Source organism: Culex quinquefasciatus, chromosome 2, assembly GCF_015732765.1.
Source record: "Culex quinquefasciatus strain JHB chromosome 2, VPISU_Cqui_1.0_pri_paternal, whole genome shotgun sequence".
NCBI lineage: Eukaryota > Metazoa > Arthropoda > Insecta > Diptera > Culicidae > Culex > Culex quinquefasciatus.
The window spans coordinates 34,753,442-34,770,846 of NC_051862.1; the positions used below are offsets into that span (position 1 = coordinate 34,753,442).

General features: G+C 39.4%; 4 protein-coding genes across 5 annotated transcripts in view; 1 reads left to right on the forward strand and 3 right to left on the reverse strand.

Moving 5' to 3' along the window:
- The window catches only part of LOC6034196 (protein charlatan), a 110,863-nt gene that overhangs the window by 63,041 nt on the left and 30,417 nt on the right, over positions 1-17,405 (reverse strand). The gene's annotated exons all lie outside the window — the stretch shown is intronic.
- On the forward strand, positions 5,021-9,651 carry LOC6034200. Of its 2 annotated transcripts, none has more exons than XM_001844502.2 (6): positions 5,021-5,267; positions 6,561-8,063; positions 8,123-8,258; positions 8,315-8,457; positions 8,520-9,102; positions 9,164-9,651. In XM_001844502.2, exons 2-6 carry the CDS (start codon positions 6,578-6,580, stop codon positions 9,477-9,479), a joined length of 2,664 nt encoding a protein of 887 aa, XP_001844554.2. In that variant the 5' UTR covers positions 5,021-5,267; positions 6,561-6,577; the 3' UTR covers positions 9,480-9,651. The 2 variants fall into 2 exon arrangements, with proteins under 2 accessions (XP_001844554.2, XP_038108801.1); XM_038252873.1 differs by having other exon boundaries at positions 5,021-5,108.
- On the reverse strand, positions 12,651-13,660 carry LOC6034201 (trypsin-2). The gene is made up of 3 exons (XM_001844503.2): positions 13,364-13,660; positions 13,045-13,303; positions 12,651-12,981 (listed from the first exon to the last, which is right to left on the reverse strand). Exons 1-3 carry the CDS (start codon positions 13,573-13,575, stop codon positions 12,697-12,699), a joined length of 756 nt encoding a protein of 251 aa, XP_001844555.2. The 5' UTR covers positions 13,576-13,660; the 3' UTR covers positions 12,651-12,696.
- Positions 15,995-17,139, reverse strand: LOC6034202 (zinc metalloproteinase nas-14). Its single transcript, XM_038252875.1, has 3 exons — positions 16,969-17,139; positions 16,740-16,910; positions 15,995-16,682 (listed from the first exon to the last, which is right to left on the reverse strand). The coding sequence occupies exons 1-3, from the start codon at positions 17,048-17,050 to the stop codon at positions 16,165-16,167; spliced, it is 771 nt and encodes a 256-aa protein (XP_038108803.1). The 5' UTR covers positions 17,051-17,139; the 3' UTR covers positions 15,995-16,164.

Genomic DNA, 17,405 nt, shown 5'->3' on the forward strand with positions numbered 1-17,405 from the left:
ACCCCTGCGCCACGAGACCCACAATCCAGGTTAATTTTTTAAAGAATAATTGGATGTAGTATAAAAAACATTTAAATCCTTTAACGCCAAAGCAAAATTGAGATTTTTTACGTTTTTGTTTACCATGATTACCCGACGGACGCAGCGCAATGCCACCGTTGCCAGAAATTTGGCCACGGCTCGCGGAACTGCAACCTCCCACCCCGCTGCGTGAAGTGCGGTGAAACACACCTCTCGGAGGCGTGCGCACTGCCGTGCAAGGCGGACTTGGGGGACAAGGCAGAGCAAACCAAGGCGCGCATCAAGTGCGCCAACTGTGGAGGTAACCATACCAGCAACTACCGTGGATGCAGCGCACGGAAAACCTACATCGAGGAGCAGGAAAAGAGGAAAAGAAAGCAGCAGCGTCCCACCCTCCTCAGCGAAGTACGAGCGTAACCGTGCCGGCTGCTGGTCATCGTACAGTTCCAGCGGACAACCCAGCGTTCCCTCCTGGATGGGGTCGATCGTTCGCCAGCGTGGTCGCTGCCGGTAGCGGCAATGCGGCCCAACAAGAAGTCACCGGGAAGATCTCTTTACCCTGCCGGAGTTCTTTGCTCTCGCAGGAGATGATGACGCGGTTCCGGACCTGCCGTAACAAAGCGGAGCAATTCCTGGCCCTTGGGGAGCTCATGATCAAGCACATCTATAATTGATTAAATTTTGCTGTGATCTAGTGTTTTTCTATTCCTATCCCCTATCATTAGCAATTGCGTAAGTTTTTGAAAACTTTTTCTTACTCTTGTTTGTGCATTTAATTAACAGTAATAATTGCTCTAAACCGAATTAAGACGTAACACACAGCTGAAATGAACACAAAAACTCTGTTAGGTTCATAATATGTACAAATTGTAATTTGATTATTCACAAATAAAACCGAATTGAAATTGAAAAAAAAATTGTTTACCATGATTAAATTAGATGAAAATTGAATTACTATCATTAAATATTTCAAATTAGTTTTTGTAAGAAGAATTACTTCAATTCGTTCAAAAAATTTAAATTTAAAGTAAAAGTATTATGGAGCACTGTTGCAACAATGGGTGTTAGAAGGTTAAACATGAAAAAAAATCGAAGAGTGGTAGTGGGATGATGACAATTATTCGTATAATTTGAATCATGTTTCCGTTCTATGAAAAAACGTTCAACAGAAGTTAATTATAAACCTGAAAACCAAGTGTTAAAAATCATTCAAAAATCATTGAAAAACTACTTTGTATTGTTTAAGAGGTGCCTGAAAAATGCAAAAATTGTTAAATAACTTGCTTCAAATAACTGAAAAAAATTGAGTTGTTTAAAAAAACAAAAGCGAGAAGTTAGATTTTTAAGGAAATACTAACAAGCTTAACCATTTTGTTCAAGAGTTGATACCAGGATGGCATGGTTTAGAAAAGTTATAGGGGAACTATACCCTTTCTCAGCCTATTTCTATTATCGGCCTATCAGCACTTTGATCATGAATTACAGCTTTAATAAAGTGTTTTCGATTGTTCCTAAGTAATAAATAGCTCAAATAAAAGTGAGCAAGCAACTCTCCATTGTTGGTGTACCTGAAAATGCTGATTAAATAGCAGAAAACTGCAAAAGTGATGAGAATTGGTCGAACGGCTTAGACTGATTAAAATGGGTATATTTCCCCTATGTTACGAAAAAAAATTTTTTTTGAATGTTTTTATTCGTGTCCCAAACCATACTCTCACAAACTGGTCACAGAGGCAAGTTTCAAAAAAAAATTTAAGATTGTGGAGTATTGATTCATTTTACAAAACACTTTGATGTAAAAATACTTCTCAGCAAAAAATACCAGAAATCATTTTTTGATTTATTGTTCGATTTGATCTTATCAAATTAGAAAAATATACATTTTCTTGTAGTTGTATGAATTTTTATATGCAGTCAAGCAATTAGTTGATCTTTACACTTATTTTAAACATTTAAACAAGTCCCTGTCTTATTCAATTTATATGCAAAATATGATTCAGCACCAAAAATTAGAACAATTTTTAATAAATTTGAAATTTCCCGGGAATTCCCAGGAAATTGGTTGAAAATTTCCCGTTTCCCGGGAAATTTGTAACCCCGGGAAATTGGACGCTCGGAACGGAATCGACGTAACACCTTATAATGTGGCCCTCTTAAGCCTTGCGGTTTCGTCAACGGATCCACAGGCGTGTATCGTTCTTTTTGCGACAAGACTCCGCCTCCCGGGTCTCCTAAGTGTGAAGGTATGGCAAGGGGAGAGGGCAACGAATACCTATATTAACACTTAGAATTTTTGCGTCTGCCTTGGGATTCGAACCGGCGACCTCTGGATTGTGAGTCCAGTGCGCGGTCCGATTGATCCACACAGGCAGACGCTCTACAAAATACTTTAAACATAAATAAAGTTATGTTACTGTCAAATTATTTTTAATAATTAAACATGCGGGAAATTTTTGTTCCGGTCTGTGGTCCAAACATTTAATGTTTGTTTAAGTAATTAAAAATAGTTTATTTGAAAATAAATGCAAATATAAACTAGGGCGTTCATTTTCCCCGGGGTTTGAATTTCCCGGGAAACGGGAAAAATATTTTTGAAATCCCGGGATCCCGGAAATTTTTTAAAACAGTAATAAAATTTATGTTTTCATTATATTTGCATGATTTTCAAGCTTAAAATCAAAGAATTAGCTCAATACTATCACAGTAAAAAAAACATGGTAAAATTACATCTAAAAAGGGGTACATCTTTTATGTCAGAAAAAAAGCATTAATTTTACCTCTAATAATGTGTAAATTTACATCTGGCAGACGCTAGGAAAAACTATCTGTAATCCTAAAAAAATATCAAACCGGCGATAGTTATATCTGGCTTACTAAGTCCGCGCCCCAACCCGCACAGCCAACTCGCCGCTGTGAAAACTTTATAATCAAAGCCGATGTAGCTCTATGTACCGTATATGCAGTAAATACAGTATACAATGTAAGGACCACATAGAGGTTCATTGACTTTGATCATCTAGTTTTCACAGCGACGAGTTGGCCGTGCGGGTTGGGGCGCGAACTTAGTAAGCCAGATATAACTATCGCTGGTTTGATATTTTTTTAGGATTACAGATATTTTTTCCTAGCGTCTGCCAGATTTAAATTTACACATTTTTACAGGTAAAATTAAAGCTTTTTTTCTGACATAAAAATGTACCCCTTTTTAGATGTTATTTTACCATGTTTTTTTACTGTGATATTCATTGGTGTTAAACCACACTTCAATCTAAACAAGGATAGTAGTTTTTAAATAGCTTGAAAAATTTTGTTTTTGTTCTTTGTAGTGCCTTGGTTTCATATCTAATGATTCAAATTAATAAATATATTTTTTTTTATTTTATTTTTTTTATATGTCATGACTAGAAAAGCATAAAAAATCTTTTTAAATGTCTAAAATAACAAATAAAAAGACAACATATAAAATTATACTAGTTAAAATTTAGATAGGTTGAGATATTCATGTTTTATATAAAAAATATTTAACAAATTATCTTAAAGTCATAACCACCAACTAGGGAAATTCGGGACTACAGACTTAATAGGTACAGAAGATTTTAGAGCAATTAATTTGGAGATCGATGTACTAATTGTTTTGTTTTGTTCCTGTTTGAACTGAAATCAACCAAAAAAAACAAAACGGTATGCAAAAAAATTACTAAAACAGCTGTCTTAATTCGATACAATCGTCTTGATTTGCCAAAATATATAAAATTTAATAAAACATGTTTAAAATTTTAGGCAATTTGCGGATCTCCTTTGTAAGTCAAATGAATGCTGATACCTATATAGTTTGAATAGGTCCTATTATTATCCGCGTACCATCAAACCGAAGTGCGCATCTCTTCTGTTGCGCGAAAAAATCTGCTGCGCCGTACAAAAATTGGGTGTTTGTCGTAAGTGTGTACATCAGCCTGTGGCCCTACAGGTTCTGACAGGTTACACTCGTATTTTGATTTTTGTCTGCCTTCACAATAACATATGAAAACACAAAAGCTTATGGAACATAAAAAAACCCAATGCTTTTTTTTTTGTTTTTATCATTGTTCATCTATTTCCACAACAAAAACTGAATTTCCAAACAAAAATCCCGGGAATTTTGTCCCGGGAATTCCCGAGATAGACGCACTGAAATATTCTATGTACAATGAAAAAGTTTACATTTCAATCGTACAAGTTTTATCATCGAAAATTTAAACTAACAAAAAAATCTGTGATCTATTAATTTACATGCGACAATGTAGTATGATCAGATGGTCACATTAATTTAACCCTGTACAACAAGGTGAGTTTCGTTCTGATTGTGAAAATCATTTTTTTAACAAATTTCCAAATCTTCAAAAAAAAAATTTAAAAGCATTGGAATTAGAATTGGAAAGAACTTTTAAAATTTTAGAAAATTTCAGGGTTAGAAGTTTGACTTGTTTAATGTAACCTTGCCAACGTTTAAAAAAAGTTATTTTTCTGGGGTTAACTTTGGCTTTCAAACTAACATTTTTCGATATTTTAGGTAAAAATAATTATGCAGTAATTTTTGCTATGTCCCAGACTCTACCTCTACGCATTTTCTTACAAAAATGTGATAAACAAGCAAAACATGAAAGAACTAAAAAGACAAAAGATTATGATAGTAGATGGTAGAATAATTCTAATTGTTATTCAAATAATGTAAAAAAATAACAGGTAAAAAAAAGTTTCTCAAAACGACCTCCTGGAAAGGGGAAAAAATCGAAAAAAAACTATCATTAGAGGGTTAACTAAAATCATTTTCTTGGAGTTTTATTTTAGGTATATCTCCTAAATCCAACACCAAGGGCCCGTTCACAAATCAAACATAGAGCCTAGATTTAGATGACCGTGGGACCATCCTCACCGGTGTCCATATCCATCGCCTTATCTTATCACCGTCACCGGCTACAACTGATAAGAACACTTGTTCGACCCAGTGAGGCTCCAAGGTGGGGCACGATCGTAGCCCAGTACGGTTCGAGCAGCAGGTGCAAAACGGTCGGAACTTTTGGACTCCGCGGCGCCGCACGTGGATTAAGGTGTGACACTTTTATTTAAAACAGATTGATTTTTGTGACAGTGATTAAAAAAGGAAGAACTTTGCCAAAGGTTTGTCGAATCTGCAGAATAAGTGAAAATCAAAATTGTTTGCTGATTGGATTATGATTTTCTAGTAAAGGAATACAAAGTATTACAAGGTTAGTGAAAATCCAAAATGGCGGTTATGCATTGAGTTTTTTTTCGACGTGTAATTCATAACATTTGTGGGAAACAATTTAATTTCTAAATTTAGGTGAAAGACTTCGTTTAAACTTAAAGCAACGTGACAGGTTCGAGATTTTCTAACACTCGATAGTTATCTATTAACTAAGCCAAATTTCGACATGGATTCAAAGTTGGTAGATAATGGTGTTATGAGTAATGCTGTTTTTTTTTCCACGGAATGCCACAGTCTAGTCACAACCACAGGAAAAAAAGTGAACGTATCAGTGAAATCTATGAATTGCGAGCGCGCGCAGTCCGATAAGATAACGACAGGAGCAAACAAATTTAGCAATTCCCTCTATGTGTGCGCGGAAGGTGAAAGCAGTTACTGAAATTATTTAATATTTGTTAATTGTCTCGATACAATTTTCAGTTGTTGATGAAATACTGTATTGATAAATCTAATCTTAGGTTAAATTTGCGTTTGTGTTTTGTTTTTAAAGTCCTGTTTTAATGTGAATACCGTCGACATATTTTCAACATGCAACATTGTCTATTAAAAATTTAGTTTTAGAATATGGTCCGTAAATTCAATGATTTTGGCAGAAACCGAAAAAAAACTTCCCTGGTTAAAGTTTACCCTTATCCTAGGATTTTCTTGTTTGCCGTCAGTTGTTTATTAAAATATGCCTAAACTTCATTAGAACTCAAAAATTTAACAAACAAAGAGTCATTAGAAATTTATTTAAGTCAAAAAGAGACATTACAAAGTGGCTTTCTTCTTAAATAACATGAAATTTGCTTTCTACAAAGCATCATTTTGCAGTAAAGTATTATTTTGTGACAACCGTTAGATTGAAAATTCAAATAAAATACTAAATGAAAACAACTAACTCAAAACATAATTATCAAATTTATTAAATCGTCAACCAAATCAGAACTTTAGAAACAGTGACTAATGGTCCTGAGATATCAAAATTGATCGCCTTTAGCTAGAATTACAGTCATGACCTCATACACGTTGAAACACACTACTGTGCTACTCCAGCCAAACCTAATGGTACAATCACTATCACACAAACCGCATATAAAAAGTGACTTATCTTATCAGCTCAAGTGTCCCCCTCTCCAGCCAGCGTTTTGGTATTGAAAAAAAAATCGTTTATGCCACCACAACCTTTAGCAAACTTCCACTTGTGCAATCATAATATAAGCAATGCGTTCCCCGAAATCGATGGCCTTTTTCCGGAATATCAATAATGTGACATGCATTTCACAATTTCCAGGTTAATCACACACAACGATGAATTCCAAAGCGGCACTGCTGCCGCTGCTTGCGATCCTGCTGGGTGCACTCGTCGAGTACGCCCACGGTCAGGAAAATGTCCAAACCCGCGTTGCACCGTCCCTCATCGAATGCTACAACCGACCGGAGCTGTTCGAACGAGACGAACGGCTTCCGATGACGATGAACATGCTGATCGAGCTGATCCGGAAGGTCGAGGACGTCCCGGAGTACCGGGTGGACATCCGTCAGCTGACGATCGCTCTGCTGCATCGGTTCCGCCAGGATGGTATCGTGCGGGCGTCCGGGGTGCAGAACATTGCTGGAGTGCTTCCGTTCAGTCCGAGTGGGTTCCACTTTACCAAGCATCGTATTCTGTTCTCGCGTTTGCTGCCCGGAAATGCGCTGGGATTCCCGAACGCAACGCTGACGGCCCAGGAGCGGTGTGCCCTCCACTTTATGATGTCCAGCTCGATCGACACGATGATCCGCGGAGATGAAGGTCAACGATGCTCGCAGCTGTCCCAGTATCGTGCCGCTCGTGTTCCTCGTGAACTGGACATGAAAGACAAGTCCAAGCTGCGGTCCAACTACCTTGGCGACATCGAGATGCTCGCTCAGCCGGAAATGAATCAGATCCGCAAGCAGATCAAGAAGCTGAAGCAGTCTGCTCGACTTGAGATGGGCGAGGACGAGGAACAGGCGGGAGAAGATGAGGCGGATTTGGCTGCAGTTGCAGATGAGGAACCAGAAGCCGTGGAAGATCAGGAGCAAGATCCAGAGCATGAATTGAGCGCGGATACCTCGCTGGTGGATATTGCTTCGAACGCAATCAGCGCTTGTCCAGTAGAGAATGGTGTGGTGTCCACCCGTTGGGGAACCGTGTCCGCAGGAACCGTTCTCGCTGGCATTGCAGCTGGTTTGGAGCCTCAATCTGTGCAGCTGCGTGATTTGATGCCGAGAAGTGGTCAGATGCGTAGTCAAATTCGTTCCCGTCAGCAGGTACAACCGATGCGTGTTGACAATCTCTGGGCAGCTACGATTTCCGGTGACCTGGCTGAAGTAACCCTGCTGCACGTTCCATCATCACCGAACAACATCCAGGTCGGTGCAGCTGGAGCTTGGAATCATACTGTCTCCCCGCGGTGGTTCTTCTTGAGCCAACGTACGGCGCTGGAGATGACCGACGCCGAGATTCGCGGAGGTATCGACGGACTCGTGCTGGCGACCAACATCGCTGAATGGCGCAATCGTGCCAACACCCTCAGACTGAGCCAGCTGCTGGACATGTACTACTCCGAGCGGGGTGTGTTTGGCTCGCCGATGCGATCATGCAATCGTCGCGATCAATTCTCCACGGTAGCACCTATCCAAACCATGCGCGATCAGGCGGCTGCTTTCAGCAACATTCTAGACAAGGAGATGCAGATGGCCTTCACGGTCGACCAGAACGCAATTATCCAATTCTCCGGATCGGCGGCAGATGCGTTGGCATCTTATGTTCGTAAGTTCTTAAGATCATCATTACGGAGGGTGAATTAGCTAACACTTGATTATTTTCAGCATCCAACCTTAACGATCCGTCTTGTGAAGCAACGTCCATAACTCCTAACGATGATACTGTTTGGCGAACTGCTGCCGATCTGTTCATATACATCGACATGTCGTGGCCATACAACGATATCTACTCCGTCGTCGGGTTAGTATAGAGAGGACCAGAGTATCTCTGCGGTACTAACATGGTAATGATTTCAGAAACTTGTTGGATGGCGTAGACGTTGGACGCTTTGGTACCCGCTACACGGTTCTGAGCGCCCAAACTGGAGAAGTGATTGTCAACAGTACCCTGTTCCTGGCCGACTTCCACTCGACCTTCACGATGGCGTTGTATCAAACACGTGAGTATTTTTAAAAAGTTGATTTCCCGATCATCTGTAATGACCCTTCAATCAACTTCCAGTCCAATCCGGCCTCAACTTGCCCAACGTGATCCGCAGTCTGCGCGAGCACAGCGTCCAGCTGATGACTACGGAACGGCAAACCGCCAGCATGAGTGGTCGCTCGAAGATCGGTCTTGTAATGCCCAATACGGCAGCCGTAAGTGAAGGGGACAGCAACTGGGCTGTCCAACAGTTGGCTATTCTGCGCGAAGAAGTACCGGATCTTCGCATGTTGTTCTTCGCCGGTGGCAGCCATACGAGATTCAACCGATTCGTTCGCGAAGAGAGTCGGGACGTATTCCCGCTGCGTGAGCTGGGATCCGGAGCGGTTATCGACGCCGTCAACGTGCAGACCCTACCGGTGATCCAGCGCATCCAGCGTGAACCACGCCGTATTGTGAACCCTCGTTGCGGAGGTGACTGGGTTCAGGCTGACTGGGGATCGAACACGATCAACCAGTACGTGGAACCGCAGGGGGTTGTGTTTTACCGGCTGCATCCAAACTACTTCTTCCGAGCGGGTGACAACCGAAGAATTCGCATCCAGGGACATGGCTTCGCACCGCTCACGGTGTGCCAATCGCGATGGGTTCAACTGCCAAGGTAATTCCAACAACCTCAGCTTTCACTTCATTGCAAGACCTAACCTAAACCCCTTACACAGATCCAACGCCACTCAGAACATGGACGTCATCAACTGCCGGGTCGTCAACTCCGACTCGGTAGACATCGACCTGTCGAATGCTTGCGATGGCCACACCGTTATCCACAGCTGCCCGCCACTCTTCTTCTCGGTGGAGTTTGCAGTGCGTTCCCAGCAGAATGGTTTCAGATGTACGGACAACGAGTGCCGTTTCCCGGATATGGCCCGCTTTGCGGTGATGGCGGACAACCTGGGCTGTTTCAGCAGTGCCGGAAAGGTGATCAGCTCGTTGGTGGTGCTGTTCGTGGCTTTGGTGGCAGTTTTCTTCAGACAGTAGACAGTATTTAAGATTTAGATTTACACCCGTTGTACAATCCGTCTTTGTCGTGACAAGCCAATAGTGGTTCATACAATAGAGTCAGCGTTCCATAAACGGTTACGATTTTCTGTATTTCATTTCATTGTATTTTTAGAATATAAATAAAGATAAGGTTTCCCGGAAAACTGTTCTCGTATAGTATTCAATTCCCTTCGAACTTCAATTTACACCTCCCACACACATCATAGAAAAAAAGTAATCTCTATATTTTCGAAAATTATTTTCCGGTTTTTTCTTTAGCATTTTTATGTTTGGATCAAACTTTGTCCATACATTAATTGTGTCAAAAGAAGCTATTTTGCAACATTCGTTTTTCCATACAAGTCTCCAGACAATTGTGGGGGCTGGTCATACAAAATGGGTATGAGCAATACTCTACGTAATCGGTCTTTTTTTTTACTTTAAATTTTTGTATTTTTTAATCCGGCTGCAAGAAGCCATTTTGCATCATTAGTTTGTCCATATAATTTGCCATACAAATTTGGCAGCTGCCCATACAAAAATGTTATATGAAAATTCAAAAATCTGTATCTTTTGAAGGAATTTTTTGATCGATTTAGTGTCTTCGGCAAAGTTGTAGGTACGGAGCAAAGGACTACACTGAAAAAAATATACACGGTAAAATATTTTTGGTTATTTTTAATTTCACTTATTGTCACTATAACATGATTCACACTATGACTCAAAAGATTCATTTTTTGTCCCCCAAAATAGAACAAAAATATCAAAACAAATTTTTATAGAGACTATGTAAAAACTAATAATGTAAAATTGCTTCTTTTGGCACAGGGATTGCATGAAAAAAATTTCATCTAAATCTTAAAATACAAATTAAAAAAATGCAATAATGTGCTGTAGTGATATTCAAAGGTTCAAAATAACTTAAAGTTTTCTTAGGCCAAACGATAGGTATCGAAAGCTCAGAATTATTGAATGCATTCTATTGCACATATTCCTACGTTTGTAAACGGTCGACACTCTACTTTAAGGCGCATTATTATTTCTACAGCAAATGTCTAATTTCTTAACTTAATTCTTACTCACTTAAAACACAGACTTGCTTGCGCAGAAAATTATATGCATATTCCCAAGTAACATTTTAGGCTTTATCAAAGCTGTCACAACCGCTATAAAACTTATCAGCCAAAACCAACATTAAAACCCCTTAGTCGTAACAAACTCCCCAGAACCTTCATGAACCCCACTTAAAACCCAAAAGGACCTCCGCAAAAGGTTGTTACGGTCTATTTATAAAACCTACATAGGAGTTCAAGGCTTTACAACTGAATCCTAACAAAACAACATCCTCAAAGTTTTGATAAAACCTTTTTTAGAACCTAGTCAGGAGTTATGGAAAAATGACATTTCATACGTCTTCAAACGTCTTATGCCAAATAGGTTTTATTTTGGCAAAAATAAGTCTTCGTCTTGCCAAATGAAATTATGGAGATGATTGTCAAAAATGGCGATGATAAATAATAGATATTAGAGGTAATCCAAATAATTTGAAAGCTTATTTCACGCAATTGATGGCTCAAGTTCAGCTGCGGTTGAAATTTTATTGTTAAATGTAGGGGAAATAGAGCCAAAAAAATTCAACTCGCTTCATCAAAAATTAATATTTTGTAATCATAGTGTTAAATGTTAAAAAATATTTTATTGCAATTCTTTGGAAAAAATGTTAAACATATTTTTTAACATCTATCGCTATAATAATCATACCAGAAATTCAGCAAAAATGTGTGTTTTCATCAAATTTAAATAAAAAATTTCAGTTTTATATTTTTTCAATCAAGATGGCGGTCAATCATATTCAATCAGAGCACGCGTTTAGCGTCATATTTATGCACTGCTATTTGGCCGCGATAAATGGCCGCTATTAATTAGCTCTTGCGTGTTGGTTGCGGTGAATGCCCAAATAAAACTATTAAGCAATCAAGATGCTACAATAAAACCTCAATAAAACTTGGTGGTGGCTAGTTGGTTTAAAAATGTTACTTGGGATTGCTTAGATTTATGTTTTGTTAAATTCTAAAGTTATTTATGTTATTCAAAATATAATAGAAACATTGTATTGCATTGTGTAAGTGAGCCGCAAAGCTATTTCGATATATTTAACACATCACAAATCAATCGGCATCAGTATTAATATTCGATCTTTTCATTGAATGTAAATCTGAAATTGACCCACCCGAGATCAAAAATTGACCCATCACTAGGTTAAATACCGAAATTGGGCACGAAAATCCACTAAAGCAAGCTTAAAAAAGAGAAAATTCTTTAAAATAAAAATTTCAGCGATCATACAAGTACAAACTTCAAGGATTTCCGTGGGCAAACTGAACTTAAATTTAGTATTTAACCTAGTAATAGATCGGGAAACGGGAAATTTTCAACCAATTTCCTGGGAATACCCGGGAAATTTTTAATTTATTGAAATTTGTTCTAATTTTTGGTGCTGAATCATATTTTGCATATAAATTGAATAAGACAGGGACTTGTTTAAATGTTTCAAATGAGTGTAAAGATCAACTAATTGCTTTACTGCATATAAAAATTCATACAACTACAAGAAAATGTATATTTTTTTAATTTGATAAGCTCAAATCGTACAATAAATCAAAATATGATTTCTGGTATTTTTTGTAGAGAAGTATTTTTTCCGGGAAATATTTTTTTTAAGGGAATTCCCAGGAAATTTTGTCCCGGGATGGGAAATTGGACGCTCTACTTTCGATGGATAGCATTGGAGGGTACCTGGACCACATTAGTTTTTTATAATATTTAAAAATATTCTAGTCCTATTCTCGCTTACTTTTTCAGAAGGTCATATTTACATAGGAAACCCATGGCACATTGGATGTTTTGAAAAAAAAAGTAGTTTAGAATTGTAAAATTGGATTTTCCATGAATAGTAATTTAGATTGAATTTGTCCAAATATACCGCCGAAGTCAGCATTTCCGCCCGAAATTGTGTTCAACGCATGTTGGCTGTCTAGTCAATTAGTGTTGTCCGAGGCTACCGATGGTTATCAGTTTTTCAAATACAACAATACCCACTTATCAATTTGTTTTCAAATCATAAAATTGGCGACCACCGGACACGACACACAAAACCACAGTAGAACATCGCTAGTTAGACAGTCATTTATTACCAAACATTTTTTCGCTTTTTTCACATATGCTCATGAATGAACTCGATAAAGTCGGACACGCGCGTGTACACCGTCGGGTAACCCTTGAAGGCACATCCGTAGCCCCAGGACACGATTCCGACGACCTGGCCGCCGTACACCAGCGGACCACCGGAATCACCCTGGCAGGCGTCGATTCCGGCATCGCCGGCACACAGATGGTACGACAGGATCGAGCCAAAGTTCTGGTACGCCTGGCTGCAGATCACGTTGTCCACGACCGGCACCGAAACCTGCTGCAGGTGATTGGTGCTGGGTCCTTGGTACTGTGGAAGGAAGGATAGTTAGGGAAGGTGTAGTGATAAGATTTAGTTGATGGCTGGCATTACGTAGAGCGTTCCCCATCCGGCGATCGACGCGAGAGTTCCATGTTGAATTTTCAGCGTTGCCTCCGGTAGATCGATCTTCTGAACGGCTGGGCCAAGCTCAAGGTTCTGCTCCAGTTTCAAAATCGCAATGTCCCAGTCCAGAGTCCAGTCATCGTACCACGGATGAATGAAGATCTCGGAAGCGGTGATCAGTTGTCCTCCTTCGTTGCGCAACGTAGATCCAGCACGAATTGAGAATTCTGATGGTTCTGAATCGGTACTGAAGAAAGTGTCATGATTTTTGTATGTGCATCTTCACGTAGGTAACTATGAAACTCACTAATAAACACAGTGCGCAGCCGTTAGAATGGTATTCTCGTTCAGAATAGCACCCCCGCAGGTGTGAGTTCCCCTGCGTCTCAGCGAAACCTGATACGGATGGTTCTCGATGGTCGTGTCCTTTCCACCAACAATTCGACCAACGGTTCCAGGAGCTCCCATAGAACTCTCAACGACCACCGCCACCAACGCCAACGTCACCAACAACTTCATATCGGTACAATTTGGTTTTTTTTTCCACCCGCGACACCCCCAGAACCACTGAGCAGGAACCTTACCGGGAGGGCAGTTTTTATACCAGCCGCATCTTCTCCGAATGATGCACATCCGATTGGTTTCGATGAATCGCGAACGGGCGATAAGATCGTGCAGGTACCACACCGAGGAAGTGTGGACGCCAATTATTGCAGGCCCCCCCTTCTCTAACTTGGTCTCTCTTATCATGGAGGGGAAATGTCCAGATTGTGGCGATAGTGGAGGATGTTTCGGTACAGTCAGGTCCGTATAGTTTGGGGAACGATTTTTGAATTATTAGCCGAGAGGTTTTTGGGAGGATCCCATAATGTACAGAATAAGTAATTATTAAACCGTACGACCCTTTTTTCCGCTTCAAAACGAGTCAAATTTGCGTTTTGAAAAAAAAAATTATAAAAAAGTTATTTGTAAAATCAAATACGCAATCGACTTTTAACCTTCTGCATTTTTTTTTTTTTTTGATAAAGTGCGCCGTTTGGAGATAAAGATACTTTAAGTATAATTTTTAACTGAAAAATCTGTTTCTCGATTTCAAAAATTAGTGCCCGTGATTGTCCGTATCTAAAAATATATTTTATCGAAAAGTTCAGAAAATGTTCAATAGATTGGACCTCTGGTTGCTGAGTTACAGCGCACAGTGGGCAAAACGGGTGAAAAAACGGATCTTTTGATGCCGTCAGTTTCTGCCTGTCAAAAGTATCATTTTTAATGTAAAAATTTACGAGGAATCAATTGGTGGTACTCTCATTAGCGGCAAATGACTGGAAGTGGTCCATTTTACCCCATTTTGCCTTTTTAGGGTGTTTTTCTCGAATATCTTCAACTGCCGTAGTTTGCTTGCACTTCGTTTTCCGTTTACAAGAACATCACCAATCGATTCCTCGTGATTTTCTACATAAAATAATATACGTTGAAACTGTAAGAAATAATGTAATTTCAAGATATTTACGAAAAACATATTAAAAGGGGTTAAATGGGGCAAAATGGGCCCTTGCCGTCATTTGTCACCAATGAGAGTGTCACCAATCGATTGCTCGAGATTTTTTACATAAAATAGTATACTTTCAAAGTGTAAAAACAACGGCAATTAGAGATATTGGCGAAAAACACATACAATGGGGTAACTGGGGCAAAATCAGCCCATGCTGTCATTTGCAGCCATAAAAATGTCACAAATCGATTCCTCACGATTTTCTACATAAAATAACATACTTTAAAACTGCAGGAAACTACAGTAATTCAAGATATTAATGAAAACACATAAATAAGGGGTAAATAGGACAAAATGGGCCCTTGTCGTCATTTGCCGCTATGGAGAGTGTCACCAATCGATTTCTCGTTATTTTTTACATAAAATAAGATTCTTTTGAAGTGCGGCAAACTACGGCATTTGAAGATATTCGAGAAAAACACCCTAAAAAGGCAAAATGGGGTAAAATGGACCACTTCCCGTCATTTGCCGCTAATGAGAGTACCACCAATCGATTCCTCGTAATTTTTTACATTAAAAATGATACTTTTAACAGGCAGAAACTGACGGCATCAAAAGATCCGTTTTTTCACCCGTTTTTGCCCACTGTGCAGCGGTTAAAAGAAAGAAAAAAACATGAAAATTTAAGTGTTTTAATTCCCACCCAAACAACCCATAATTCATCGTGATCGTGCTTTCTTGTCGCACGTTAATTTTGGACCAAATTGAATTAAGAACGCCACTTTGTGAAGCTTTTTAATGCCTCACTGTTTGACCTTCACAGATCCCCATAATTCGATATAAATCATGAGATATACAACCCAGCCTGGAAACCCCCCGTGCATTGCTGGCACTCTCCATATGAAAGAAGTTTCGTTCGTGCTATCTTCACAACAAAAATTACTGTAAATGCGACGACTGGAAAAAAGCTACAGTAAACATTTTTAATTATATCTCGGGACTCCGGCAACCAAATTCAACCATACTTCAGGACAATGCACAGAATTGTCAAGCAAATAAAACCGTGTTTGTTGTTGTTTTTCTCGGAGCGTCAAAAAGAGACGTGCGACAAGGTAGCACGATCATAATGCCAATATTTTAGCAACCAAAGAATTTTGAAATTCGTTGAATCAAGGCAAGCTACCCCATAATATTTAGAAAAGGCCGGTTTGAAATATTTTTTAAAACGCTTGGCATGAACCAAAGAACTTTTTTGATCCAATACCTTTATCTGCCAAACATAGCTGACTATTTAAGTTTTCAACACAGGAAAAATGTTCACAGTTTTGTGAAAAATTGAGAGAGATTTGTGCGATACAAAAAGGAGGATCTCCCCACCCTTCACTGGACTAGACAAAGTGACATCCCAAAAAGTTAAGTTAAAACACAAAAATAACTGTTAGCGAAAATGATACCAAAATATTTATTGAATAGATCATGTTGAAAAAAGGTGTACTACAAATTAGTGTGCAAAATTTGTTGAGATTCTTGGATTATGACGATTTTATTTGGAAACAGCTCACTTAACCTATTTCAAATTTCTATTTTTTCCATGATTACCAACTATTAAAAGGACTTTAGTTACAGGTGTAAAGTGAGTTCAAGCGTTTGATGTCCTTGTAGCTCATGCCCACACGCTGCCCGATGTTCACAGTTTTATCGAAAGGAATGATCGTCGGCAGTCCGTTCTTGCTGAAAGCAGTTTTTCCGTAGTGCATCACACTTTCGTAGTCGTACGGAATCCCAAAATCATTGATAATACTCGACGCATAACGATCAAAGTTGGTAGATCTTCCGGTCTGGATGTTGTTCCAGTCGACGCTGATGTAAAAGTCCCGATCGGAGGCACTTTGCATGTGGACAAACCCGAGGGCATGCAGAAACTCGTGGATGATCGTTCCACGACTCATGCATCCAACTGGTTGGAGATTCAGCTCCTGACTGTTGCCACGACGACCCAGGTATGACCAACATCCGGTGTTCTCACCCGTAACGAGGACGTAATCCTTCTGGTTGGTCCGTTCTACAAACTTGATGCAGCTTACCAGAGATATTTGCTCAACGGCTTGTTTAATAGAAGTTATTTGCGAAAGAGCTGTCCGAATGAACTGATTTAGTACAAACTAACACTTTAAGATCAAAGAATACCTACAAAAATCTCCGGCCCTGATTGTGTAGTAAACGATTCGATCAGGCCACATGTACTGCGGCCCTATGAGAGCAGTTCGCCCACTTTCGACGGCATCTGCTTGGATATCCGTCAGCACGATATCTCCCTGGAAGTGATCTCCAGCCTGTTCGTAAGCGGTCGCAAGACCGTTATCTATAAATGAACAACCATTAGCTGCAAATTTTCGCGTATTTCAAAAACATATTTTCACCTGGTTCTTGAATTTCAATTTCACCAGCTGGGGCACCCAGCACCACCCCCACAAGCAGAACAATTACAAGATGAGCCAACATCTTGTGCTAAAATGTTAAAAAGACACGACTCAGTTTCAGAATGAAATGATTCTCGAAGTAACCTTAACCTTACCACATCAGAATTAAATCTGAATCGCAATTCTGGAAGATCTCTCCACCTTTTTTTGGCAAATCACGGCCACCAAAAATCTTATGTTTACTTTTCTCGAACAAGTCTGGTACTGATAATATACCAGGATCATTTAAATAGATAAGATAGTACATTTGGGGTGGGAGGGTTCATATTCAAGAATTCTCTTGCCTCTTTATCCTCCCGACAAGAAACGGCTATCGCACGAATCTTACTCAAAATCAAACATTAATTGTTTTTTATCTTGTGCATATAAACTTTTTC

What these genes read in the sequence shown, in the direction of transcription:
- LOC6034201 (XM_001844503.2), bottom strand. Translation starts at nt 13,575, where the DNA reads ATGAAGTTGTTGGTGACGTTGGCGTTGGTGGCGGTGGTCGTTGAGAGT. An exon ending in GCTGCGCACTGTGTTTATTA is followed by an intron (nt 13,304 to 13,363) that starts GTGAGTTTCATA and finishes CACTTTCTTCAG; the next exon opens with TACCGATTCAGAACCATCAG. An exon ending in CCGGATGGGGAACGCTCTAC is followed by an intron (nt 12,982 to 13,044) that starts GTAATGCCAGCC and finishes TTCCTTCCACAG; the next exon opens with TACCAAGGACCCAGCACCAA.
- LOC6034202 (XM_038252875.1), bottom strand. Translation starts at nt 17,050, where the DNA reads ATGTTGGCTCATCTTGTAATTGTTCTGCTTGTGGGGGTGGTGCTGGGT. An exon ending in AATTGAAATTCAAGAACCAG is followed by an intron (nt 16,911 to 16,968) that starts GTGAAAATATGT and finishes GTTCATTTATAG; the next exon opens with ATAACGGTCTTGCGACCGCT. An exon ending in AATCAGGGCCGGAGATTTTT is followed by an intron (nt 16,683 to 16,739) that starts GTAGGTATTCTT and finishes TCATTCGGACAG; the next exon opens with CTCTTTCGCAAATAACTTCT.
- LOC6034200 (XM_001844502.2), top strand. Translation starts at nt 6,578, where the DNA reads ATGAATTCCAAAGCGGCACTGCTGCCGCTGCTTGCGATCCTGCTGGGT. An exon ending in GATATCTACTCCGTCGTCGG is followed by an intron (nt 8,259 to 8,314) that starts GTTAGTATAGAG and finishes TAATGATTTCAG; the next exon opens with AAACTTGTTGGATGGCGTAG. An exon ending in GATGGCGTTGTATCAAACAC is followed by an intron (nt 8,458 to 8,519) that starts GTGAGTATTTTT and finishes ATCAACTTCCAG; the next exon opens with TCCAATCCGGCCTCAACTTG.